General features: G+C 43.8%; 1 protein-coding gene across 2 annotated transcripts in view; it reads left to right on the top strand.

The window, feature by feature from the left end:
* OTUD5 (OTU deubiquitinase 5) overlaps window positions 1–27,372 on the top strand; it is a 426,591-nt gene that overhangs the window by 286,490 nt on the left and 112,729 nt on the right. For both annotated transcript variants that reach the window (XM_069209506.1, XM_069209505.1), the window contains exon 6: window positions 26,261–26,446. In XM_069209506.1, the coding sequence (XP_069065607.1) occupies window positions 26,261–26,446 (186 nt within the window). The remainder of the gene's footprint in view (window positions 1–26,260; window positions 26,447–27,372) is intronic.

The following is a 27,372-nucleotide window of genomic DNA, read 5'->3' as shown; positions in this document are numbered from 1 at the left end:
GTTCCTCACTGTACCTCCATCACCCCATCATGCCCCACAAGTGACAATTTGTCAGCTTATTTTTTGGCTCCTAGAAACAGTATTGTGGGGGCACTGAGCTCTGCCTTTTTGGCTTTATTTGTATTAGAATTCATTCAAAACCATTTCCATTTTGACTCCACTCAGTGTCTTTTAAATCATGGTCTTGTAAAAACGTATTTCTGGTAGATCTAAAGCAGGTTCCTCAAGAAGAAAAGCTGCAGTAGTGGTCCCCTGAGAAATGTTTTAATTCCAGAGGTTTGTAAAGCTGCTACCAGAGATCCATACACACTTTTTCACTTGATACTACCCTCTGGATTCAGACTCCAGGCTAGATGTTCAAGTAGGGCAAGCTTCCCTCAGGAACCTTTTCAGGGGGTGGTTTGAACTGATTGGTTTCTTGTCTGTCCCTTTTGTGGGATGGATCTGCTACACTGTTCAATACCAAAAACACCCTTACCCTCACTCTTGCCTTAAAACCTCGGCCTATTCCTCCAAAAAAAGACCACAAACCATGCATGTGAGGCCCTAGTGTCTCTTTGGCTCCAAGACGAATTTCAAATTGCCTAAAAAAATCGAAAGCAGAAACACTGACATAAAAGGGAGAGGTTAACGGAAGCAAATCAATTAGTTTAAAAGGAGCCACTATTGAAAACCACAAGCAGATTTACAGAGCAATTCAAAAGTGGTCCACCTGATGGTTGAAAGACATTCCTCACAGGGCTGAACCTTGATAAGAGAACAGATGAACCTAGCAAAACTTCGTCTGAACTTTAACAAGAGCACATAAGTGAAAGACAAGTGAAAACCACGCCTTCTCATAAATAGATGGGTGATAAAAGCTTGATTTTCAAGTGGAAAGGAATGAATAATAGTTTGTTGTGCCATAACTGGTACAGGTGACCTTGATTTACATAGTGTCATTGCCATGTTTGGCAGAAGATAACTATTCTGGGAAAACGAGCAGTTAAAGTCCCTTGATCAAAGAGGTTGCATACTTCTGTGCTAGGTAAGGGCAGTAATTGTATACTGGACATCTTGGAGGTGTCTCAAATTGTTGAATGCCGTATTCATATCCGAGGCTGTTTGATATGGTAGTGTTTCTCTGATTCCAAGTTTGACAGCAGATCAGACTGATCCCTATTTCATGTTGAGAGACAGTAGTGCCTATAACAGATTTGTTGCATCTACCTGAACCATGACAAAATCTTCTCCAACTGCTAACACAGTACGAGAGCAGTTGGATGCTGCTATGAAGTACTGTAAATCATTTTCTGCTCTGGCTTCACAGAAATGTGACCTTTATGAAGCCCTCTTGTGATGAGTGATATTGAAGAGAGCCCCATGATAAAATACACATAAAAAATGGCAAATCCTAGGCAGCATTGGGTCACTGTAGACAATTCAGATATTTTCTTGACTTTTTTTGTGATTCATTTGCAGTCCAGTAAGCATTTCAACAAATTCTAAATACCCTGCAATTGTATGGGGTTGGATGTTAGAACTGTGACATAAATGCTCGAGCTGCCTACTAGGTGCCAGGGTCATGTGATGGATGTGATAGCTTCCAGCGACTCAGAGCAAAAGTGTTGCCTGTGCAGACTTTGGTTGTGATAACAAAATAGAGGCAAGGGTGAAGGAAACAAAGATGATCAGCTTTATGCATTTTTTTGTGTAAAACTATTCTACTGATATTGACATTCTAGACAAACTGCTATAAGTAATAAGTTATCATGCTGAATTAGTTACCTGATAGATTTTTTGCTGCAGATTCCTTACCTTATATTATTCCCCAGGTGTCAGACTGGATCTGGAAGTTTTACAGTAGTATGCCTGTGGGCTGGTAGGTGGGGGTGTTCAGCTTGGCATTGTCCACGCTGAAAGTGACGTGCGCAGTGCCTACATAGGTGCCACTCCAGTGCACTGATGTCAGTTCTTTTCTTTCGACACTAGTCAACGCTGTTCCGTGAAGAGCTACCCCCAGTCTATTTTTGACTGGCATTCCTCTACTGTTTTTCAACACTTTTTTTGACAATGTTTTCTTCCTGGTGTGCTAGGGTTGTCCCCTAATAAATGTACTGGTTTCAAGCCATGTGTTGCCTGTCACAGCCAGATGTCTGTGACAGACCCACACTTGGTTTCTCTGTTGTACTTGGAGAGGGACTGCAACTCAAAGGCCTCCAAAGACTGCCATGTCATGCACCCGAAGGAGCTAAAGGAGCATTGCCTCAAGCTCCTCGCCTTCCGACGTCAGATGATCCCCGTGAGGTTCATGATCCCGGTTGTGTGAAAGGTACTGGGACCACTTGCAGAGCTGCACCAGACAGTCGGGTAAGTCCGACAGAAAGAAGCCGCTTGTGAAACCATGACCCTCCTCTGTGCCCGTGCCTGTGATGATGCCCAGTGTCATGGTCTCTCCATCTCCATTCCCAGCTCCAACACGGAGCCAGACGTGCAGCATCTAATGGCATCGCTGGCTGGGACCATGCACTCTGTGGGAACCAGTGCCTTTTTTTATGGACAAGCCAAGAGAGGGAGACATATGGGATAGATATGATGACCCTTATGGATACCAGCATCCTCTTGATGGGAGAGGACAACTGGTATGAGGAACTGGCGAATGCCTGTAGGTTAGACACCTCACTAAACACTGGCTAGGTTTCTTTCACTACCATGGCTTAATTTGCCATGGTGATGCAAAGAGTGACTTATGTCTTTGGACTGTCAGTTGCCCTCTGTGGCAGTCGAGGCTAATGTCTTGACAGATGTGCTTCAACTGGGAGTTGCACCCTGTGAAACTCTTGCTCCTATTTAATAAAGTCCCTATCAATGTCCTCCTCTGGCCTGGTCCAAGCCCTGCACAGGGGCTCCTTTGCGCAGGTCAGTTGCCCATCACCCCACCCCAGGGAGTTTGGTCCAAGCCTCCACTTGAGTCAACTCTTCAGTTTTCCCTACCACTCTCCTGGACACCTTCGATAAGAGGATGTTCTCTTCGTTCAGCTTAGCACTGTGGTTGGTGAGAACCGCGTGCCTCCTGGACCAATCCACTATAACATCTGGGACTGTGTTGTGCAAGTGCTGACCATGGTCTTGGAGGAGGCCTGAGCCATATTGTTGCATGCAATTGTGGATAGCAGAGATGCAACAAAGTTCACCATTGAATGTGGCCTGGACACGACCAACTTGCGGTGTAGTGTTTTCATTGTAGGTGGTCCTTTGGCACCATGCCTGGCTGAGAACCACTGTTTTTTTGAGGATGTCTAAGCTTCGATCATGGTCATTTTGATTCATGCCCTTGATGAGGCATGCTGTGGTGTAGGATGTACATAAGTAGAGCAGACGTGAAGTCTGAGGAGCAATCTCACTTTAATCTTCAGTTCAAATGTATAAAATGTGTAGGAATTAATTTTCTTTGGAAGGTTTGGGGAGCCATTTAAAAGATACCGACTACTTTACCTGTTTATTTTCCACGCAGCGCAATCGCGCTGCGTGTTTTTTTTGCTTTACAATGCTAATAGCTCTAACTAGAAAAAATGCGAGACCTGTTGCATTGAAAATGCTTGTTTTCTTGTTACTTTTTTCCCACTGCTTGTCAGCAGTTGCATCTCATTGCATGAATGTGCACTCTTTAAAATCATTTTTATTGAGATGAAATGTTTAAATGCACTTGATATAGCTAAAAAAAAATATATTCCTTATATATTGCTGTATTCAATGATAATTAAAACATTTCAAAATAGGTAACATTTTAAATCAGTCAGAAGAATGTGTGTACTATTTTAAGAGTGAAAATTCAAGGATTTTCCTAAACTGGGAACTCTCATATAATACCGACACATGGGACAAAATATTTTTGTGGGTTCACTGATTTCAGAAATTTGTAATAGGAGAGATTAACATTTTCGTGTACATATTAATCATTCTGTGCAGGAGAGTGAATGGTTAAAAAAAAAAAACGCTCTTCTCTGGCATCACAGGTCCTAGTTTAGGCACATTCTGTAGAATTGCACAGACAGTTTTTCTGAAACCTATATAGCATGCAAAAGATAGTGTGTGGAAATCTGGTTTCAGTGAATACTTATCTGTAATTCACCAAGTAAGTGTCTTGATTTTCTTTTGAGCCTATTAAAATCTGTTTCCATCACACTTGCTTTCCTTATTGCTGATTATATTCTGAAATGTATACAGTTCATTTATTAGTATTTGTTTTATTACAAAAAAATACATCCTACAGCCTTTCCTTTAACATTCCGTGTATCCTAGCAAGATTGTGACATACTTCACTTCAAAAGCTCCCCTCCCTTTGTAGTAAGGGTAAGAAAAATAAACATGAAACCCCATGTTAAAAGAATAAGCAGCAATTTCTCAGAGAAGTTCAGACATTTGAAGTAAATGTGGCACTATAAATCAAAATGGAAAGACATCTTCACTGCTCTTTCCCGACTCCCCAGAAATCAGCTGGTGACCAGCCAGTGCAAAAATGAGGCCTAGTCGGCTCTGATTCATGCACCCCTTTTTTTTTTTTTTTTTTTACAGAAATTAACTAGACCACCTGGATAACATTAATCATATGAACACTTTTCAGTGGTACATCTCTTAAATCACTTTATGGAAGGTGATCTTATATCTGCTGTCCGAATTGTCAGGTTCCTAGTTTCTCTGAAGTTAGCTGTCCTGTAAGAACCAGACAGAACAAAGCACCTGAGGACACCCCTCTTCCTTGACAGTTATTAAAGTCCCTGCAGCTCAAACGATCAGTCTACCAGCGTTTTACTTTATCTACCTTCTCCAACAGAAAGATCTCTTCACAGGCCAGATGTGAGGGGAAAACTTGAGTATGTCAGCAGGAATTAGGAGACTGAAATCCAGCCAAACTTTCAGTAATATCAATGTGATTTGGACAGCTTTCACATCTAAGCAATTGGCACAAGTACCGCAAATGAAAGTGGATAGGCCCTGGGCGAAATGTACTTGTTACACAAAATTCCCGACGTGATGGGTCGTTGTGCCGGAACAGCGAAAATGACTGGAACGTGAGTGTCTGTCATCTACAAAACTTGTGTTTTGGTGTTATTCTTTATAACTCTAAATGTGTTCTTGTGTGCGAAATTGACAATAACTTTTTTGCGCTGCTGTCGTGTTTGCAGTTCGTGCTAATTTCATGAAATGTTGAGTAATTATGTGAGTTTTGCCCTCCCCAAGGCCAGATAGTTTCTTGTGTCATGAAGTCCTTTTCAGTGCAGACTTAGGGCACATTTACTGCATAGACAAATAGCTGCTGCTAGTCTTATGTAAACTGTCCTGATTAATGTAATATGCCTTGATGCCAGTTACTGGTAGCTGTAATTATAGTGCTTGATAAATTTACACCTTTCAAACCCTAATCAACATCTAATTACAGGACATATGCACCTTGGTATACAGCTGAATTGTGTACTGAAAAGACTAGGTGCAAAAAACTTGAGAGAAAATGGCAACAGTCACATATAGAGATGGACAAGGAAGGATATGTTAATTACCTGTAAATCCTAGTTCTCTTTCAGGGGCATCGTCATCAAAGTCATGAACACTGAATATTCCTGCCCACGTGCAGGGACCCTGGAGCATATACAAACACATGTATATGTATGAAATATATATGAAAAGTCCTATTTTAGTAGATAATTTCAATACAAATACAATATATACATGTGTAAACAGTAATGCAGTCTGTTTAGAAACGGGCTAAAAATGCTTTATTTTTTGGGAGTTTTTTTTTTTTTTACATGAATTAAAATCTTCAAACAAAAGGTAAAAACTTTCTGTAGTCAAAGTAGAAGGCATATAAAGTATAAGCAATCCACTTTAATAGAAGAAAAATACATTGAAAATAAAAGAGCATTATTGGCCAATAGGCTCCATGCAGGTGAACACAGCAGAACCAAAAAATTGGCATTGTGCCTTTAAGACCCTGAGCACCTCCAGTATCCCACCATGCCTCAGAGGTGAGAGTGAGGTGACAGTTGGTTTACAGTTAGGTCGGTACTTTTTTTTGGTGGTAAGAAGAAATAGATTAGACAAATGAGTAGTGCTGTACTTCTAAAATCACGTCCAGGAAAGAGGGTGGGTTGTTTATGACTTTGAGGATACCCCTGGAAGAGAGCTAGAATTTACAGTTAAGTAACTTATCCTTCTCTTCCAGGGGATCCTCATCAATAATAAAATATGATACACTGTTCCAAAAGAATAGGGAGAGGAAGTAAAGGAGTCCTGATCATCAGGAGCAAGAGTCCTCACACACCGTACTTGGTGTCATGCTTCATCATCGGACAGCTCCTCGTCAGACCGGCGCTGCAATGTCTGACGGGCTCCCCCCTAAAAAGGGGGGGCTCTTTGCCGGAGATCTTTTGTTTTTGCCGATGATGCCGCGGAGCCAAGTTTGGGTCCGTGGGGAAGGAAAGTACAGGAATAAAGGATAAGATTGGCTCAGGACCCTCACTAAGTGATTTTATTCTTTGATGTTGGGAAATGGCCAAGATTAAAAGAATGGCAAGGGAGTGAAAATTGAGATAATGCTCAGACACTCACACAAGAAAATTCAAAGCAGGAAGTCGGTAATTATCCGAAATTCCTTAATATGTGGTCGACATGTTTCGCGTCTTGATATGGTCTCAGCAGGATCCTACGACGCTTCTTCAGGACCTATTAAATAATTGGACTTCTTCAATCGAAACCCAAGTGAAAAAAAGAAAAAATTATATATAGACTCCTGCAATCTATCGTTTACAGTCAAAACGTAGTCAGTCACTTACTAGGATAGAACAAGACTGGCTTTTTCCTATCAGTCACCCATCTCCACTAGAGAAAGGGCTTCATGGGATCACGTAGGCCTGATGCCCAATACACAAACAATTTGTGTGCGTATCGGTGTAAGGCGCAGCACCTACCCTCAGGCTCCGTTCCCGTCAGACATTGCAGCGCCGGTCTGACGAGGAGCTGTCCGATGATGAAGCATGACACCAAGTACGGTGTGTGAGGACTCTTGCTCCTGATGATCAGGACTCCTTTACTTCCTCTCCCTATTCTTTTGGAACAGTGTATCATATTTTATTATCAAGTTCTTTGGAGGATATACACTGGACCATAAATCCTCCCATCCCCTCCTTTTTTTTGAAAGATCCTCATCAATAGTCATAAACACTGAATAGATTAGCAAGCCCATTTCATACCCCTGCTGACGGAGTGATAGAAGTGCTTGCAGTGCATTTGTCTTAGTTAAATAAATGTATTAAAGAAGCCTGACCCACTTGAATGTCTGTTTTAGCATCTGAATCTAGAAAGTAATGTCTGGTAAAAGTATGCATGTGGCAGCTTTGCAAATTTCAGAGATTAGTACATTCTTAAGGGCTGTAGTTTCTGCTTTGCCTCTTGTAGAATGAGCTTTAGGTTTAGCAGACAATTGTTTGATAGCTAACTGGTATGTAGTCACAATACATTAAACCATCCATCTAGAATTAGTCTGTTTTGAGGCCGCCCTCCCTGTTCTATTTGTCCATAATCAGCTTGTCTGATGCCTTAGTCTTATCAAGATAAAATGTAGCACCCTCTTCAGGTCCAGGGAGTGCAAGGCTCTCTCTGCCGGAGTAACAGGTTTGGGGGAAAAAAAGGTTGGAAGCAATATGGTTTGATTAATATGGAAGTCCAAAACCACCTTAGGTAAGAACCCTGGGTGGGTTCTTAGAACTAATGTTATCGTGAAAAACTGTATAGGGTTCCTTTGAACAAAAAGCCTGAATCTCACTGACTCTTCTAGCTGAAGCAGTGACCACAAGAAAAGCTGTCTTCCACGTAAGGTGTTGCAAAGAAGCTTTGTGAATGGGCTCAAAGGGAGCGGCCATAAGTCTAGACAAAACAACATTAATTTCCCATGGAGGTGAAGGTGTACGAATTGGTGGAAAAACTTTTTTCAAGCCCTCTAAAAAATCCTTAACCACAGTCATAGTAAAGAATGACTTTTGATAAGCTGTAATGGCAGACAAATGTACCTTAATGGGTGAAAACTGCAGTTCTGACTTAGCAAGATGGAGGAGATAAGGCAAGATAACCTCCTCCTGAGCCAGGATAGGATTGAAATAATTCTGTCTGCACCATATGTTAAACCTCTTCCATTTGAACGCATAGGAGCGTCACGTTGATGGCCTTTTGGACTCCTTTAAAATATCCATGCATTTCTGCGAGTGTTGTAGATGTCCATACTACAGGAATTCAGGAGCCATGCTGTCAAGCTCAGTGAGGGAATGCTGGGATGTCTCCAACCCCCCGCCCCCCCTCCCCTGTCTATGGAGAAGATCCAGTCTGCACGGCATCCTCTTGTGAGGTTTTTCTGACAACTGGAGGAGATCTGTGTACCATTATTGTTGAGGCCATTGCTGGGCTATTATCATCCTTGTTTTGGACCTGTAAAGCTTGTTGATCACCGTAGGTATCAGGGGAATCTGTGGAAAAGCGTAGAGAAATGTCCCTGACCAGTCTATTAACAGGGCATTCCCCCTTCGCCCCTGGTCAGTAAAACCTGGATGCGAAGTCTGGGCATTTTTAGTTGGTTTTGTCTGTAAACAGCTCTAATTGAGAATGACCCCACTGACAGAAAATATCTGCTACGACGACGTCGTGAAGCACCCAGTTGAGCGAGTCTGACAGATTTTGACTTGGGAAATCCGCTTTTGAACTTCCTTCCCCTGGAAGGTGGATTGCTGTGATTGATATCCTCCTCGCTAGTAACCAGTGCCAGATGATTTGTGACTCTCAAGACAGAGGACGAGATCTTGTTCCCCCATGTCTGTTCAATTAGTACATCAAGGCCATGTTGTCTGTTTGGGCTAAAATGGATTTGCCCTTGATGGATGGATAAAACGACTTGAGAGCCAGATGAACCGCTCTCCGTTCCAGCAGATTGATGTGGTAATTCTGTTCCTTCTTCAACCATAGGCCCTGTGCTTGGAGAGGCCCCATATGAGCTCCCCAACCCTGTAGTGATGCGTCTGTTACAAGCGTCTTGGGAGGAGTGCTCTGATGAAAAGGAACTCCTACCAACAGATGCTGACTCCCAATGTAATGAAGTCTTTGCCTCAGTTGAAAGGATTATTCTGTCATCCCATCTGGCTGTGAGTTGACTCCACTGATCTTCCAGGTTCTCCTGAAAAGGCCTCATGTGTAATCTGGTGTTCGGGACAATGAAAATGCAGGAGGCCATGGAGCCTAGTAGTGATGCTATTTGTCTGGCTGTAGGTCTCGGAGTGTGAAGAAGTGTGACACTTCGGTGCTATTAAGTCTCTCCTCCGAAGGATACACTCTTTCTAGATTGGTGTCCAGCATTGCCCCTAGGTAATGGAGTGTCTGTGTTGGATTGAGTTTGGACTTTTGAAAGTTGACCTGCAGACCCAGAGAACTGAAGGTGTTCAAAACTATTTTGAGATGATTCAATATTTTCTCTGCAGTGATGGCTTTCAGCAACCAATCGTCTAGATAACGGTAAATGAAGATACTCTTTTTTTTCTCAAGTGCACTGCTGCTATCGCTGTGGATTTGGAGAATGTTCAAGGGGCTGATTTTAGCCTGAAGGGCAGCACCCTGAATTGGTAGTGTTGAGATGCTACTAAGAAGCGAATACATTTTCGATGCTTTACTATAACCGGGAAATGAAAATATGCATCCTGTAGCTCTATGGAACACATCCAGTCCCCTTGATGAAGCAGAGGAAAAATCTGATGAAGGGCCAGCATCCTGAACTTTTCTTTTCAAATGTATTTGTTCAGATGTCTCAGATCTAAGATGGGTCTGAAAACCCCTTCTTGGCCTTTCTTTTTCACTAAGAAATATCAGGAGTAAACTCCTTTTCCTCTTTGAGAAGATGGAACCTTTTCTATAGCTCGTTTTTGTAACAGGATGATAACCTCCTTTTTTTATTTTTTTATTTTTAGCAACAACTGGTGAATACACTTTGCTTTTGTTGGGGGCACCGAAGGAGGAGGAGAAGATTTGAAACTAAGAATATACATTCTCGACAATATTCAGCACCCATTTCTCGTTTGTTATGGTGTGCCACTCGTGTACATAATTTGCAATACTTACCCCCACTGAAGTGGTCGACAGAATTAGGGGAAGCGAATCCTCATTGCTTGCCCGACGTCTTGGGGGTAGACTGATGTTGCCTACTTGGGCCATGTTCTCTTGTCTTGTGGGACTTAAAAAACAGTCGCCCTTGCCTCTGCTGGGGTCTTTGAGACCAATGAGGGGTTTGAACCCTCTGATATGGGCGCCCATCATATGGCCTGTACCTCCTTCGATAACTCCTTGCGCCTATCTAGTCCCACGGCTTTCATCGTGTCCACTTCTGCCTTAATCTTGGCCAACTCATCATCTGTATGTGTCCAAAACAAGGAGTTCCCATTGAATGGCAGATTCAGGATGCGGTGTTGAGGCTCTTGTTTCAAACCTGTAAGGCGCAGCCAAGATGACCTCCTTGCACAAATGTCATGTGCAAAGCCATGAGCCTCTAAGTCCGAGCCATCTGCAGCAGCACTGATCACCTGGTTGGACACCAAACTTCCCTCCTGAAGGATCTCTTGGAAGTCTTGTCTATCTTCTCTAGGCAATTTCTCTACAGACCTGTTCAGAGAGTCCCACAAAGAACGGTCGTATTTCCCCAACAGTGCAGAGGCACTAGAGACATTCATGAAAGCTGCTGAGGTGCCACACATTTTTCTGCCCAATGAGTCGAGATGCCTGCTCTCCTTATCTGGCGGGACCATTGATGATGAAGCCACCGAATGGGTCTTACGGGTGGCGGCTAAAATAAGAGTCTGGTGGTGGGTCAACTCTGAGAAATAAAGGATCCTGGTCTGGGGCCTTATACGTCTTTAGGATCCTCGCCGTAGCTGCACGCAGGCTTGCAGGAGTCACAAAAAGTGTCCATAGCCGGCTGCAGAAGACCAGGAACTAGTGATAACAACTGCCTGGAAAACGCACAATGGTGTAGCGTCTCCAAAATTACCAACGATGATGCTGTTGGTTCCGGAATGTCTATTTTGAGCTTCTGTGCCCCTCTAACCAACACTTAATTGAAGGTGGTTATATCGTCCACTGGAGTAACTCTTGCCGGAGGAGTATTAGTCAAGGTAGGCGAATAGTCCCTAATCGAATACTCTGATGCTGTATACCATGAAGGAGATATGCATCTTTGTTGACGGGATCTAGAGGCTCTGGATCTTGACTGTCGCCTGGATTATGACCTACTTCTGGTGAGCGATTGTGAAGGGCTGCGCCGTTGTCTCTGACTGGGCTGGTCAGATGTTGGCCTTGTCGATTTGGCAGGAGTCATAGGAAATGGCGTTCATGGAAAGGAAGCAGAGGGAGAATATAGGCGTGAATATTGAGCCTGGAGAAGCTGGTGTTTTAAGGCTTTCCAACCATCTCGTAGACCGGTTTATAGGAGAAAGTTGTCCTTGAGATGATGCTCTTGAGGAAGCCCCAGATGACCCACTCTGTATGGTGACCACCGGACCCTGAGGAGGTGGAGTCGTCTCAGTAAGTGGTTGTTGCCTTTTGAGAAGGACTGGGAGGTAATCGCTCTTTGTGAGGCAGTAGTCAGTGGTGGTGATTTCCTCGATGTTGTACTGTCGTCGACGGAGATAGGCGAGCCCTTGACGTCGAATATGACCGCCCCGACTTTTCAGGTCTCGACGTCTAATGCCTCAACGGTGACTGAAGGCCCAGCCGAGGGGTTATGCCTTGAATGTTGACTCTCGACGTCCAGCTATGGCCCAAAGGTGGCGAGTGTCTTGACACCGAATGATGTCTTGACTATGGCAACCTCGAGCTTGCTCTCGACTTCGACGCTGGATGTCTCGACATTGGAGGATCTTGATTCTCCTTTGACGCCGTATGAGCACTCCTGTGCCTACTCAATGTTGATCGGTGTGTGACAGTCGACGGAGATCTATCCTGATGGAGTTGTTTCCTTGGCGCCATGTCCCTCTGTCGCCTGAATCGCTGTCGACGGAGGTGTACTCTTCGACATCTGGTGATGTTGATGCGACGACGGAAGAGATGACGTCGACTGTGAACAGACAGGAATTTTCCTACCGGCTGATGTCTATGTGGCTCGCCGCTTGTCAGAAGAGTCTCTGAAAGTCTTCCTAGTAAGAGAGGAGGATAATGTTTTCTCTTTCTCATGAAGCCCGTGTAAACAAATCCTTTCTCTATCCTTTAGAGTTCTGTTGGACAGATTCTTACAGTGCTTGCAGGTGTCAGGGCAGTGACTCTGAGGCAAACACACTATGCACAAAGAGTGTGGATCTGACTGGGCCTTCTTTTTCCCACAAGAAGGGCATTTTACAAAAAGTGAAGGAATATTTCTGAGAAAAGTTGTTACTTTACTCAGCCAATCAGGTAAGCCATTGAGTAAAGCAGAGAAAGGTTTTTAGAATATTTTTCTGGCAAAAAACCCAGAAGAATGAGAGCTCAGTGCTCCAGGATCCTCACAGAAGGAGCCGGAAAAAAGTGATCTGTGAACCAACTGTCACCTCACTCTCACCTCTGAGGCATGGTGGGATACTGGATGTGGTCAGGGTCTTAAAGGCATGGTGCCAATTTTTTGGTTCTGCTGTGTTAACCTGCATGCAGCCTATTGACTAATAATGCTTTTTTATTTGTGTAGTTTTTTTCTTTTAAAGTGGATTGCTTATACTTTCTATGCCTTCTACTTTGACCACAGAAAGTTTTTACCTTTTAATTGAAGATTTCAATTTGTTAGAAACAGAAATTTTAAAAAAAAAACTTGTAAAATAAAGCATTTTTAGCCTATTTCTCAACATAGACTGCATTACCGTTTACATATGCATATATTATATTTGTATTGCACTTCTCTACTAAAATATTACTTTTCATATATATTTCATACATATACATGTATGTTTGTATATGCTCCAGGGTCCCCGCATGTGGGCGGGAATATTCAGTGGTTATGACTATTGATGAGGATCCCCTGGAAGAGAAGTGTAGGTGAATAAAGCCTTCCTAACGAGTTATCAGAACATTAAAGAAGTTCAGAAGCGGCATATTTATCTTCAAATCAGGCAGACGAGTAACTCCTTGAAAGTTATTCAGAATCCTCAAATTTACCTATCTCAGTGCTTGCTCCTTAGAGATTCAGCCATCTCAAGATCTGTGTAACTCCCTGGCTAATCATTTTGAGAGAAGAATAAACAACATTTATAGGAATTTCCCCAGACGAAATGAGCCAGGGGCCCTGGAGCTTAAATGAAGATTGCAACCTTTTCAAAACTCTACTACCCTAGGCACTTTTAAATTAATGAAGCCTTATTGTAGTCCGAAAGTGTTGGCTTCTGCAAAATCTGGTTCCTCTTTAGACAACGCCCCTGCTAGGATCTTCACAACATTTTCCGATCAGCTAGCAACTACCATTTGTTCTTTTTAATTTATCAGTTCCAGGAACATTCCCTTTCCCTGGAAAGCAGCTCAGGTTACTCGCATCAAGAAAAACGCCAATTTACCATCTACAGAACTTTCTAACTATCGACCTACCTCTTTTCTCCCTTTGTTGAGCAAGTTGCTCGAGGGACATATAAACAATCAACTCATGGAATATCTGGAATCATATAAGATGCTGGACCGATCATAATCTGGGTTTCGACATAGTACAGTACAGAAACAACTCTTATTGTGGTCTGTAATCAGATAAGATGTGATTTTGATGACAATATTCCTTCACTGCTTGTGCTGTTTGATCTCTCTGCAGCTTTTGATACTGTCCCACTCTAGGTTGCTTCAGGGACTGCAGGTGATAGGTAACCGTGGCACAGTTTTACAGTGAGTCACTGATTTTCTTTCAAACAGGACCCAGACCTTCAACCTAGGCCCTTTTAATTCACGTACCATCGAGCTTAACAAGGGGGTGCTCCAGGGCTCCTGTCATAGCCCTACTTTAACACCTGTGCACCCCCCTTGCTAAAATCAATAGTTTTCAGATTTGTACCTTTTTTGTATGCTAATGAGACTGCTTCTTATCTCGTTTGACAAGGACCTGGACAGTGCAAAAGTATGCTTTTCAACTGGCATGCAAGCTATTGCAGCCTTGATGACAACAAACTGTGTTCAGTTGAACTCCAGCAAAAGAGATTATGCTGTTTGTCAAGGCAGAACAACTTTGGACCCTTGATTACTGGCCCACTGAATTTCGGCCCAGGGCCAATTCCTAAAATGGTGGGTAAGAACCTAGGAGGTCCCCTTGATCAGTCACTTTCTGTGAAAGAACAGGTTTTGGCAACCACTCCCACCTGTTTTTCTGTTATGCAACTGTTGCGTTGACTTTTCCCCTACTTGCCACGTTGTGAGGAAAACCTTATTCCAAGCGTTGGTTATCAGTTGCTTGGAATATTGTAATGCCCTTATGGCCTCTATTAATGACTTGTAGGAAACTGGCCCTTGTTGCAGTTCCCCCCTACTACTTTTTGCCTGGTATTAATGCTGACTTGACAGTGTGTGCTGGGATCCAGCTAACCAGGCCCTATCACCATTGTTCTTTCCCTAAAACTGTACAATTGTTTCCACATTTGGCACACCTGGCACACAGATCAGTCCCTTGTAAAAGGTACCAAGGGCCCTGTGGCCAGGAAGGGCCCCTAAGGGTTTCAGCTTGTCTTGTGCCACCCTAAGGGATCCCTCACCAAACCCATACACACTGCCATTGCAGATTGTGTGTGTTGGTGGGAAGACAAACGGAAAGTCGACATGGCATCCCTCTCAGGGTGCCATGCCCACAAAACACTGCCTGTGGCATAGGTAAGTCACCCACTAGCAGGCCTTACAGCCCTAAGGCAGGGTGCACTATACCACAGGTACATGAGCAGTATTCCCCTACAGTGTCCAAGTCCATTCTTAAACTTTGTAAGTGCAGTGTGGCCATATTAAGTGTATGGTCTGGGAGTTTCATTACGGACACCACAGCTCTATAATGGCTTCACTGAACACTGGAAAGTTTGGTATCAAACTTCTCAGCACAAAAAAAACCCACACTGATGCTAGCGTTGGATTCATTCTAAAAAGCACACAGGGGGGCACCTTGGAGATATCCCCTGTATTTTACCCAGTCATCTAGTGTAGGGCTGACTTGTCTGTGCCAGCCTGCCACTAGCAGACAAGTTTCTGACCCCATGGGGTGAAGACCTTTGTGCTCCCTGAGGCCAGAAACAATGCCTGCTGTGGGTGGAGGTGCTTCACACCTCACCCATGCAGGAACTGTAACACCTGGCGGTGAGCCTCAAATACTCAGGCCTCCTGTTACAGTGCCCCAGGGCCCTTCAGCTAGTGGAGTTGCCTGCACACCAGACAAAGTCCTACTTTTGGCAGCAAGTTTGGTGGGAAACATAGGGAAAACAAGGAGGAAACCACTTAGGCGCCAGGGATTGGTGTGTATGTGTTTTGTCTGGGGGGGGAAGCCCCTTGGGCAAGGGTCGCCCAAGTCTACTAGATGCCAGGAGATTAAACAAATAGTGGGGTGGTGGCTACCAATCAGTATGGGCATGGTTATGCCCCCACCCCAACTGAAGGGGGTAACAGTTCAGCCCCCCCTCCCCCCTCCCTCCACACTAAAACATCTTATCCCACAGCAAGCAAGAGGACATTTGATTGTTTTGGGTTTTGGTTTTACATTTGGGAAATGAGAGCTTGGCTAACTCTCAATCGTCCCACTTGGAATAGTAAGGGCTGTACTTTTTGGACTTTGGGACGCTGCCATGTAGAAAAATCCAGAAGACCTTGACACATCTGAAAACTAAACACCTGGGTGAGTCCAGGGTGGTGTGCTTCAAATGCACCCCGTACCATTTTCTTACCCACAATGCCCTGCAAACCTCCAACTTCGCTAGAAATCACATTTTTTCCCCATTTTTGTGATGGAACCTTCCAGAATCTGCAGGAGTCCACAAAATTCCTACCACCCAGCCTTATCTCATCTATACCCATAAAAAATCTGCCCTACTTGTCAGCCTATTTTTTTTTTTCAAGCTATCATTTTGGACCCTCTTTGGTTCCCCCTCAGTTTCGACATGTTTTGGCTCTTCCCTGTCACAGGCACTTGGCCCACTTACACAAGTGAGGTATCATTTTTACCGGGAGACTGAGGAGAACGGTGGGTAGTAGGAAATTTGTCACGGTGCGGTGATCTCGCACCGAAATGTGGGGGAAAATGTTTTTTTTTTTTTTTTTTTTTTTTAGCTAAATTTGAGGTTTGCTGAGGATTCTGGGTAAGAAAACACTGGGGGATCCACACAAGTCACCTCCCTGGACTCCCTCTGGTGTCTAGTTTTCATAAATGTCTGGGTTTGGTAGGTTTCCCTGTATGGCTGCTGAACCCAGGACCAAAAACACAGGTGCACCCCGGAATTCAGAGATGTGCAAATAACCACTGCTTCTCAACACCTTATCTTGTGCCCATTTTTGAAATACATAGGTTTTCTTGATACGTATTATTCACTCTATATATTTCGGCAAATGAATTGCTGGATACCCCGTATAGAATGAAAACCCATTGCAAGGTGCAGCTCATTTATTGGCTGTGGGTACCTAGGATTCTTGATGAACATACAAGCCCTATATATCCCCGGAACCAGAAGAGTCCAGCAGAGGTAACGGTATATTGCTTTAAAAAAATCTGAGATTGCAGGAGAAAGTTAGAGTAAAACGTGGAGTAAAATGGCTGGGTTTTTTTCACCTCAATTTCAAAATTTGTTTTTTCAGCTGTTACTTTCTGTGGGAAAACCTTTTATGATCTACACAAATTACCCCTTGCTGAATTCAGAATGTTGTCTACTTTTCAGAAATGTTTAGCTTTCTGGGATCCAGCATTGGTTTCACACCCATTTCTGTCACTAACTGGAAGGAGGCTGAAATCACAAAAGAAATAGTAAAAATGGGATATGTCCCAGTAAAATGCCAAAATTCTGTTGAAAAATGTGGTTTTCTGATTCAAGTCTGCCTGTTCCTGAAAGTTGGGAAGCTTTGTTGATGCCATTTTCAGGGGAAAAACCGCAAGCCGCCTTCTGCAGCCCTTTTTTCTAATTTGTTTGGAAAGAAAAACAAAAAACGAAATTTTTGCTGTATTTTGGCTAATTTCTTGGTCTCCCTTCAGGGGAACCCACTAAGTCTGGATACCTGTAGAATCCCTAGGATGTTGGAAAAAAGGACGTAAATTTGTCATGGGTAGCTTAAGTGGACAAAGTTATGAGGGCCTAATCGTGAACTACCACTAATAGCCAAAAAAAGGCTTGGCACTGGGGGAGGGGTGGAAGGGGCGATTGGGTGCTGGAAGGGAGGAATGGGGGGGGGTTTGCAGCGGAGGGGTTAACTGCTCTGTTTGAAGCCTTGTTTCTGGAACTGTGCTAAGAGACCACTCACAGGGTGATTCGTGTGCGTTATAAGCCTTATTAACATAACATACTGATGACATTACCATGAATACATTTTTGTGCACTGAGATGCTGGAATGTGGAGTTTGCATGTGCGTCTGTTAGATTTTAGTTGGAATCTTTAATCTATCTACTTGTCTTGATGCCCTGAATTGGAAGCTGTAGTTTTGTAATCAGAGGTGAAAATATGGTGTTAAAGTCTCAGAAATTCGAAATTACTTGTTCCTATGAAGCTATTCGAGCATTACAGCTTGGCACATGATGCGGACTTCCTTACCAACTACATCCCTGAATGGTGTGTTTTTTTTTCACTATTTGACTGTATTTTGAGAATCTCCGTCTATTTGTATCCAGGTGTTCATTTCTTTTGACCGATTCCTGCCGCAAACCTTTCGGTACGCAAAGAAGGAAAGCCCCTTCACCATAGTTAGCGTAAAACGACCTTTCCCCGCTGCCCCACCGCACATACATGCATATCTAGCCCACCCACACCTGACCTCTAAGTATTAGTAAGGTTTGTGTCTGGGCTGCACTCAGAGCTCTCCTCACTGCTAAAATGTTATTTTCAAGTTGAATGTGAGCCGTTTAGTCAAAGTGAAACCTCGCACCTCTGGTATCACTTCTCTGTGGCCTCTCTAGCTGCAGACAGGTGTGATAAATCCCAGCAAGATGCGAGGGCTACTAAGGGTTAAGTGGAGGCTTCTAATTAAGTGCAGCGGCCTTCTGTTACGTTTGTTTGTTTGTTTTTTAATCAGCAGTATGAAAGGCTTTGCTTTCCTCACCTGTTTTGAAGCAGGCCAGTTTCTTTGCATGTAGGCCGTTACTTTGGAGTTCAGTCTCCTCTTTTTGCCTTCTTTATCATGCGATGGCACGTGAGCTCATTTGACCCGGTCTCTTCATTTCCAACTGTTGCATAAGCATTTTTCGGTCGCGGAAGGGACCAGTCAGGAAAAGGCAAAATATCAGATGCCAAAAGTTTGTCAAATTACCTCTTCCAAACATTCACTGTGCTAAAGATAAACATGTATATTCTACATTTTGACAGGATTCATTTAAGAATTAGATTTAATTGTACTCTCTTTAAAGCATGTTTTTCTGGAATCGCAACTACTTGTCTGAAATGTCCATTCGTAGTGTTTTTTTTTTGTTTTTTTTTTAAATGAAGTCCCTTACTCAAGCATAAGTAAGGTGTTAGTTTCTCCGGAAGCTCTTGTTCTTCTGTCTGAAGGTTCAGTTCAGCCTTTGAACTTACTGACAGGTAGTCGACGCACCATATACATATTGAACCTTGGTCAACCTACGAGCGGAGATGTTACTTTTTGTGATGATTGTAAATAAATTCCCTTTAGAGGTACAGCTTCTAATTCGAGCTTTTTCTTTTGGGCAGTCCTTTCTGTGTGGTCAAAGGTGGTAGAGGGGGACCCCGGAGCAGACTTAATTTTGTGTCTCATAAAACATTGGCCTGTATTTATAGCATTTATGGTGGAAATCATTCTTTATGACTATTAGACTTCTCCCTGGAGTGACGAGGGGCTTAATTCTCCCCAGCATTTAAATCATAGCCTTTTTTCAAGTTAGCCCTTTGAATAAGTAGAGTTCTTTCATTGTGCCCTCACTGTAGATTAGAAGGAAACAAGCATATTATTTGAACTATGGAATGCAAAGACAGTTTCCTCTGAGGGGATCTTTCTGTCTTTAGTTACCAGTGCTGGGAAGTGTTTACTTAGTAAAAGAAAAAGTACCAGAGCACAGAGATTTTCTCAGAAGCCGGCTACTAAATGTCAAGGTTGCTGGTCATCAGCGCTGTGCCTGGTCTTAATTCCATTTCATGCACCACCTACACACTCTGCTGCTTTATTTCATTGTAGTAGGTACTTTTCATCCCTGCTTTCTTCCTTTGCTACCTTTCTCTCTTTTTTTGGGCCAAAGTCTGATGATGAAAAGCTGTGATACCCAAAAATGAGCACAGATGAACCCCCACCTGCAACCATCGGTCAACTTAAGCACTGGTTCTGAGTATATAAGGTACATTTCATTTCAATTTTGAAGAGGCCCAACGATTTAACCTTTGATCACCTTTCACTTTTTTGCTTTAAGTATAGCATATTTCTGATGGATACAACTACTTGTGGATTCCTCACCTTATGAATTCTCCCAATGCCCCAGCATTCAACGTAAACTTTCTTCCCAGCTTTTCACGTCGATGAGCACGTCACAATTGCACGGTTCCGCATGTGACTCCGTCTGACTTCGTGGCAATAAGAAGTCCTCGCCAGCGTGCTGACGTCAGTTCCCTTTTTTTTCCCGTGCCTTCGACGCCAATGGTTTTTCCTGGCTCTCAAACAGCTACTGTTTCAAAGGTGTCTTGTACTAGTTACAATGTCTCTGCCAAAGAAATCCGGTTTTAAGCTGTCATGAGTGCGGGGGTTGAATGTCAGTCACAGATCCTCATGAAGACTGCTTGTGGTGCCTAAGTTCGGACCACGACGTGGAGGGGTGGTATCCTGCCAGAGGATGAACCCGAAGGCCTTAAAAGAGAGGCTAAGCTCTTCTTATCAAAAGCTAAGAGGGGACACAAGGGTCATCAAAGATCTAAGGCGAGGGACTCTTCTTCTCACAAGTCTTCGAGATCTCATAAGAAGCGGCGCCGGCACGATTCTCAACCCTGTTCTTCCAGGGATCAGTCTCGATCTTGGTCCCCTCCTAGACGACGTACGGCGTGTGAGGTTTGTCCAGCGATATCTACCCAGCTTCCGAATCCATAGGCTTTTCCAGCGCCGTCCCTGATTGAGGTCGTTGAGTCCCCGGTGAGTCCTCCAACTCACTTTTCACCCCTGTTGGTTCAGGAGCCGGTGGCGCAAGTTTCAGATCTGATATAAGTGCCTCAGGATGAGCAGAGGTTTCCTGCCTTCCCGACTCGGGAGCGGATCCAGCGGCTTTCCTTAATGCTATGTGTAGCATTTTCAACAAGGCTATGGCCCCTGCTGGTGCATCAGCTGGTCCCACGGGTCCATTAGCGTTCCCCGTTTGTACCCTTCTATCCGGCTGAGAGTTCTGGTTCAGCGGTGATGACGACATTGCCACAGATATTATTACCGCCGGCGCCAATGGAGTTGATGCCGGTGCCAGATGTATCCGGGTCGGGACGCAGTGTATCTCCACCATCTCCTCCACCTGCCTTGAAACCGGCGTCGTCGACGTCTAACTGTTGATGCCAAGATTATAGGCCAGATTGAGATCAAGAAGGAGAGTCTTGAGGCTCTTGGAGGAGCAGGAATATCAGTAACAGCTGTTAGAGGAAGGAGATTCCACAGCCTACGGGGGAGTTTCTGGGTCTGGACTCTGCAAGTGGACTGGATACCTCCCCTGAGTGGGATCTTTCATCCCCGGGTAAATTTAGAGGCGGCAGCATCCTATCACACTGTTGTAAGGAAGGCTGCTGAATTCTTCGAACTTCCAGGTATGTTGAGGCCCTGATGGACACGGCAAGAGCTGTGGTGCCGAGCTTGCCTCCGGATGTACAGGGGCAGTTTGAGCTCATTTTGGACTCTGAAGGGGCGACCAAACAGATTAAGTCATGCCTGGATACAGCAGATTCAGTGGCCAGGGCAATGGGCACTTTGGTGGCGACCAGGAGATATGCGTGGCTTAGGTCTTCTGGCTTTTCCATGGACGTTCAGACAACTTTGTTGGACCTTCCGTTTCATGGTGAAATGTTGTTTGGGTCCAAGGCCAGCTCTGCTTTGGAACGTTTTAAAGTCAGCAGGGCTACTGCAAGATCCTTTAGGTTATAGGCTTCAGCATCCACACCCTTCAGATCCTTTCAGAGTTTATGGGGATTTGGCCGTGGATCCTCTTTTCGTGGAAGGTCACAGTCCGATACTCAACAGCCTGCCAACCCTCTCTATAGGTCTTCAGGATGTTCAGGCGCTGATTCCAGTGTTTCAAAAGGGAGCGGCTGTTCCGGTCCTGAAAGTCCTAAGTCTGCTTGGTCTGTTCGCTTCCTGCATTCTGTTGGTCACTCAAGCACGTTGGCACATGAGGGCTCTCCAGTGGTGCCTCCGCAAGCTGTGGTTTCAACACAAAGGGGATCTTGGAGTCGATAACTATCTCCAGAGACGCTGTAGTGGATCTACGATGGTGGCCTGTGGACGGCAACCTTTCCCAAGGAAGGCTGTTTTGTCTACCACCTCAGGTGGCCATGGTCATAACCAATGCTTCCAGTCTAGGGTGTGAGCTCATCTGGGGGACCTGAAGATCAAAGGTCATTGGTCTCCAGTGGAACAGATGTTTCACATCAATCTGTTAGAATTATGGGCAATACATCTGGCTCTCAAGGCCTTCCTCCCGTCCCTTCACAGTCCGTCAGTTCAAGTCTTGACGGACAACACTACTGCGATGTGGTACATCAACAAGCAGGGAGGAGTAAGGTTGTACCTTCTCTGCAGAGAGGTTGTGCGGCTCTGGTCCTGGGCTCAGGACCATCGGATTTGCATAGTAACAAACCATCTGGCCGGGTTTTTCAACGTATGTGCGGACAGTCTGTCGGCATTCCTTGGCCGATCACGAGTGGCTTCTCCATCCAGACCTGGTTCTTCGCATATTTCGGATGTGGTGTTTTCCACAGATAGACCTGTTTGACATTCTGGAGAATGCACACTGCCTGTTGTTCTGCAGCCTCCAGTATCCGGTGCAAGGAGTGTTGGGGGATGCATTTAAGATGTCTTGGTGCGACCAGTTGCTTTACGCGTTCCCCCCCCCCCCCCCCTCACCCCAATACCCTTGATTCCTCCGGTTCTGAGGAAGATTCGCCAAGATCGGGCTCACGTCATTTTAATAGCTCTGGATTGGCCAAGAAGGGTGTGGTACACAGACCTTCAACTCTCACTGTGCTCTCTGCTCAGTCGCCCTCACAGGGCAGACCTCCTCTCACAGTTGCAGTAGCAAGTTTTACATCCCCCACCTCCAGAACCTGCACCTACATGCCTGGAGATTGAAAGGGGCAATCTGAGTTCTTTTTCTCTCCCTCCAAAAGTGGTGGATGTTATCTTATCAGCCAGACAACACTCCACCAAAACGGTCTATGCCAGCAGATGGGCAAAATTTGTTACTTGGTGTGGAGAGAAGCAAATTGATCCCTTAAATGCCCCTTTGTCTGATGTTTTGCTTTTTGCCCTTTCCTTGGCACAGAAGGGTTGTGCAGTTGCGACTGTGAAGGGTTATTTATCGGCGCTGTCTGCCTTTCTGTGCCTTCCTGGTCTGCCTTCCTTATTTACGTCTCCTATAGTTAGGTTTTTGAGAGGCCTGACTAAAGTTTCCTTCCACTCCGTTTCTCAGGCCTCAGTGGGATTTGAATTTGGTTTTTACTTTTCTAATGGGTTCACCGTTTGAGCCTGTGCATTTTTGCCCATTGAGATTTTTCGTTTTGAAAACTTTTTTTCTCACAGCCATCACTCTTTTAGGTGAGTGAGCTCCAGGCTCTTAGTGTGAAACCTCTTTTGACCTCCTTTCATGCTGGTGCTGAGAACCAGGGTGGCTTTCCTTCCCAAGGTTGTTACTCCCTTTCATATGGGGCAATCTATAATGCTGCCTTCCTTTTACCCTCCTCCCCATCCTTCAAAGGAGGAGGGAAGACATCATCGCCTAGATCCAAGAAGGGCTTTGAGTTTTTACATTGAAAGGACAAAAGACTTTTGTATTGATGATCAGCTCTTCGTTGGATATGTGGGTAAGATGAAGGGCAAAGCCGTGCACAAAAGAACCCTTTCCAGGTCGGTCATTCTTTGCTTAAAGATTTGTTATTCACTGGCAAAGAAGGTTCTTCCTGAGGGTTTTAGGGCCCATTCCCCCATGGCTAAGTCTGCCACTTCGGCCTTAGCTAGAGGTGTACCAGTTGTGGATATTTGTAAGGCAACAACTTTGCCTTCCCTCCACACTTTCGCGAAGCATTGCTTGGATTTGGTAGTTAGGAGGGACAGCCATTTTGCACGTTCTGTGTTGCAGGATTTCTTGGTGTGACCGGCCAGACACCCACCGACAAGTGCGGTACTGCTTTGGGATTCTATTCATTAGGTGAGGAATCCACAGGCAGTTGTATCCATCAGAAGAACAGGTTACTTACCTTCGGTAACGCTTTTTCTGTTGGATACAGTAGCTACCTGTGGATTACAGGTGACTCCTGTATCCACCAGAAAAAGCGTTACCGAAGGGAAGTAACTTGTTCTATTTTAGCTTTAATTGTGATGGGGCAAATTGCATTAAAACACCCGCTTAGATGATCCAGTATACTGTTTTAGATTTCCATTGTAGGATCTTCATTTATAGCCCTAAGTCTTAGAATAAAGGACTACTGTATTCAGGGTTCCTGGAAGACTTTACGTTTTCATGAATGGAAGCTTCTAAGTGCACATCTGTATATAACTGTTCCAGAGTCTGTCTAAAGCTCAATTTTCCAGATGTGTACAGTGTTGTCCAATTTAAATGAAAAATATTACATAAAGCAAAACTAGAGCATAAAGTCAAACGTTGCTGCTCAAAAATCCACTGAAAATGAGAGAAAATGCAGCCAGACATGGAGATGGGTTCTTTTTTTGCAACATCCCTTATACTGGCCATTTACACACAGTTAACTTTGAAAGGCGTAATGCAGATTTTACTACTGAGGTCTAGCACACATGAACTGAATACTGGAGCAGCAGGAGGGACATTTATGACTTCAGTAAAGATGCCTGCTATGCAGAACCTGTAACAAAAGTAATCTTTCCTTCTACTTTATTCTTACTTTTATAACTGCTAATGAAAATTGTACAGAGTATCAAGCTTAACCCCATTACTGTTTGGTATGCAGGATAGAATAGTACCAGAACACAGCTTCATAGGCGTTTGCTTCTGATGCTTCTTTAACAAAAATGTTTTTTCAAAGCAGCTTGTGGAGGTCTCTTAGCCGTCCTGATCAAAATGAGTAGAAAGGGTCCCTATTTGTGGCTTTAATGTGGTTCAGCAAACTAGTTGCCTGTTTCTGGGTGCTGCTTGGTTCTCCCTTCATTCGTTTTGAGCTGGCAAGATTTTGCAATGGCTGGATTCTCAATGCATTGATTATGAAGTTTCTAGACTGCGATATCCCTAAGTATTTGAGACATCTGGCTTATCCTGCTTCCCCTACTCAGTCCTTAGCTCTAAAGGTCTTAACTTCAGATGGGTTTTTGTTGTGTGTGATACACTGACAGTGTTGAGTTTCTCTTGGTCTGAGTTACTGCAGTGTATCTCCTGACGTCATCTGACCAAAAGCACACTGATGAAAAAAAATTAAAAAAAGGTTGTTTCTTGTATGCTGATCTTAAATGGTCTTGCACGGTCATGGGCCGGAGACTGATTCATTGGGAATTTTAATACCAGTATGAAGAATCATGATTTAAGTACATGGTCTTGACACACTTTCTGCTCATGTGCTAGGGGGGTCCTCCTTACATGGAGGTGACTTGCAGGTCTACTCAAGTAGTGCTAATAATCCCTTGAAGCTCAAATGGCGTGAAGCAGTTACCAGAAGGGGATACCCCAGGATCAAAGTCCCATGTTTCAGAGACTTGTGTCCTGTATGTGCGCCTCTTGTCATGTCTTGTGCAATGGTTCTTGTCATGAGTGCCTTGTGTTATGTATAGTTTCTGTGCCCCACGTTTATTGTGTCTTAAATTTGTCATGTTTTGTCTCACTTGTATTGTCTGTGTGTGGTCTCTGCTGTAAGAGACAAGTGGCTCTCTGCTCACAGCTTACTGTTTAATATTGGTAGCCAAGCAGCACCTAAAGTTTAACAAAAAAGTTTATTCGATTTTATAAAAGGGAAGCTGGTGCATAGAGAGGTTTCCGAAGTGGGTAGGTTATGGACCGGTCTATATTTCAGTGGGGATGGAACGCGTAGTGGACAAGAAAAGTGAATGTACAGTGAGGGCAAGTATAGTCCAACCTGTGAAATGCTTTTTTAAAAACCATAATTGCTATGAAATGTTTGGTGAATTTCTCAGTCATATTAAGCATTCAAAGAAATTAGTGGTTGGGGTAATACAGAATTTTCTCACACCATCTCCAGTTATCAATTTCCATTTTTTTCTATTCTTTTTCTTTTTTTCCCACAAATATTGCCAGTATCTTATACTCACCGAATATTGAAATCCATTTAGCAGTTCAAGCACATGATGTGCAATTGTTTGTTACATATTTGTTAATAGGTTTATTAGATATTTTTTCTGATGTGCTGAGGGCGGATGGTATCCAGACTGTGGTTGCAGTGCAGCACTATGCAGACTGTCATCCCATCATCCAAACAGCAGTAATTTGAAGTGTCCGGTGGACTATCAAATCAGTCAGGATTTGTAAAGTGTGTCTAGTCGCCCAACAGGGTATCCATGCACTTACAAATCCTGGAGGCTCATTCGAACAGCCAGGCCTTGAGGACCCTTTGGAATTCTTGGAGTGAGGTGATGGTCCGGAGTTGCCTGGGAAGTCTGCACAAAAAAAACAAGAGAACGCAGAGAAAGCTGTGAAAACGAGGGAAAAGCAAGAAGGCACACAAATGGGTGAATAAAGCAAGGAGAAGGCACTCAGAAAGCAGGGGGAAAAGCAAGGAAAAGACCGGAACGAGAGCCATGCAACAGCACTGGGAGAGCTGGGCCTGAGACGGTCATCTGCTTTCATTGTCGGAGGCCTAATGGTTTTCTGTGACTATTCACTATGAGATTGTTCTCATTCCACCAAGTTAACTTGATGCGATTTTCTTTTTTCAGTATGCTGACCAGTCATTAATGAAAAATGCCATTAAAACCTCAGAGGAGTCCTGGATAGAACAGCAAATGTTGGAGGACAAAAAGAGGGCAACTGATTGGGAAGCCACAAATGAAGCCATTGAGGAGCAAGTTGCCCGGGAATCCTACCTCCAGTGGCTACGAGATCAAGAGAAACAAGCCCGACAGGTAAGGATTGTATTTGTATTGTTTTTGTAATGATGCAATTGCCAATGTTCACCTCTTCGTTATGGAAATTACAGACTTTGACACAGTATATATTAATATCAATATAGTACAATCTGTTTTTCATCACATTTTGAAATTTCAGTCAATTTGATTCAGACACAGAAATCTGAAGGTTTTAAACTTTGCTATGAAAAAAACATGAATCCCTGACTCATTCCTAACATATAATGGTTTTTACCTAAAGAGCCTAATTTGTTGAACACCATTGACTTGCAGCGTAGTACATTTTAGTGCATTTTAATTAGGACAGTGATCAAGTCAGAGAGTCTATATCCAGTGATAAAGGGTCATAACATTCAATTTCAACAGTAACTGAGCAGTGGGATTCCCAGCAAGCTGTAGCTTGTACTTTGGCTTCTTGGGTAAGCATACAAAATGATAGGCAATCTATCAGACACAAATATTTAAATAAGGGTAACATTGTAAGAGAAGATGAAAAATGATTTTCCCCCCCTTCGCATAGTTGCATGCTTGAATCATCCCTGTAGTAGAGAGGGGAGTATAACGTTACCATTATAATAGTAGTCCCATGTTAAATGTAGCATAGAGGCTCTGAACATGGCTACTGAATAGCCTAATCACAATTTAAAAAGAAGCAAACTTCACTCAGAGATAATTATACTGAAAACCACACCCATAGAGGCCGCCATCCTTCAGATTTCTACTGCACATCGTGTAATACAGGAGTCTTTCTTGTGTTCTACTCAGACCACTTCTGATAAGTTAGTCTTTGAGATTTTGTCATACTTACATGTCTTTTATAGTTAGGGATTTTAGAAGCCTTCCCTGTTAAAACAATAGCAGGATGTTGGGTACTGCTAAGAGCCTTTTTAGACCTCTTTGGTCTTGTGGTTATATTCTGATGA

The sequence above is a fragment of the Pleurodeles waltl genome, chromosome 10, assembly GCF_031143425.1.
Source record: "Pleurodeles waltl isolate 20211129_DDA chromosome 10, aPleWal1.hap1.20221129, whole genome shotgun sequence".
NCBI classification, from domain to species: domain Eukaryota; kingdom Metazoa; phylum Chordata; class Amphibia; order Caudata; family Salamandridae; genus Pleurodeles; species Pleurodeles waltl.
Note: the sequence above shows the minus strand (reverse complement) of the source record. Positions and strands in the feature narration are given on the sequence as shown.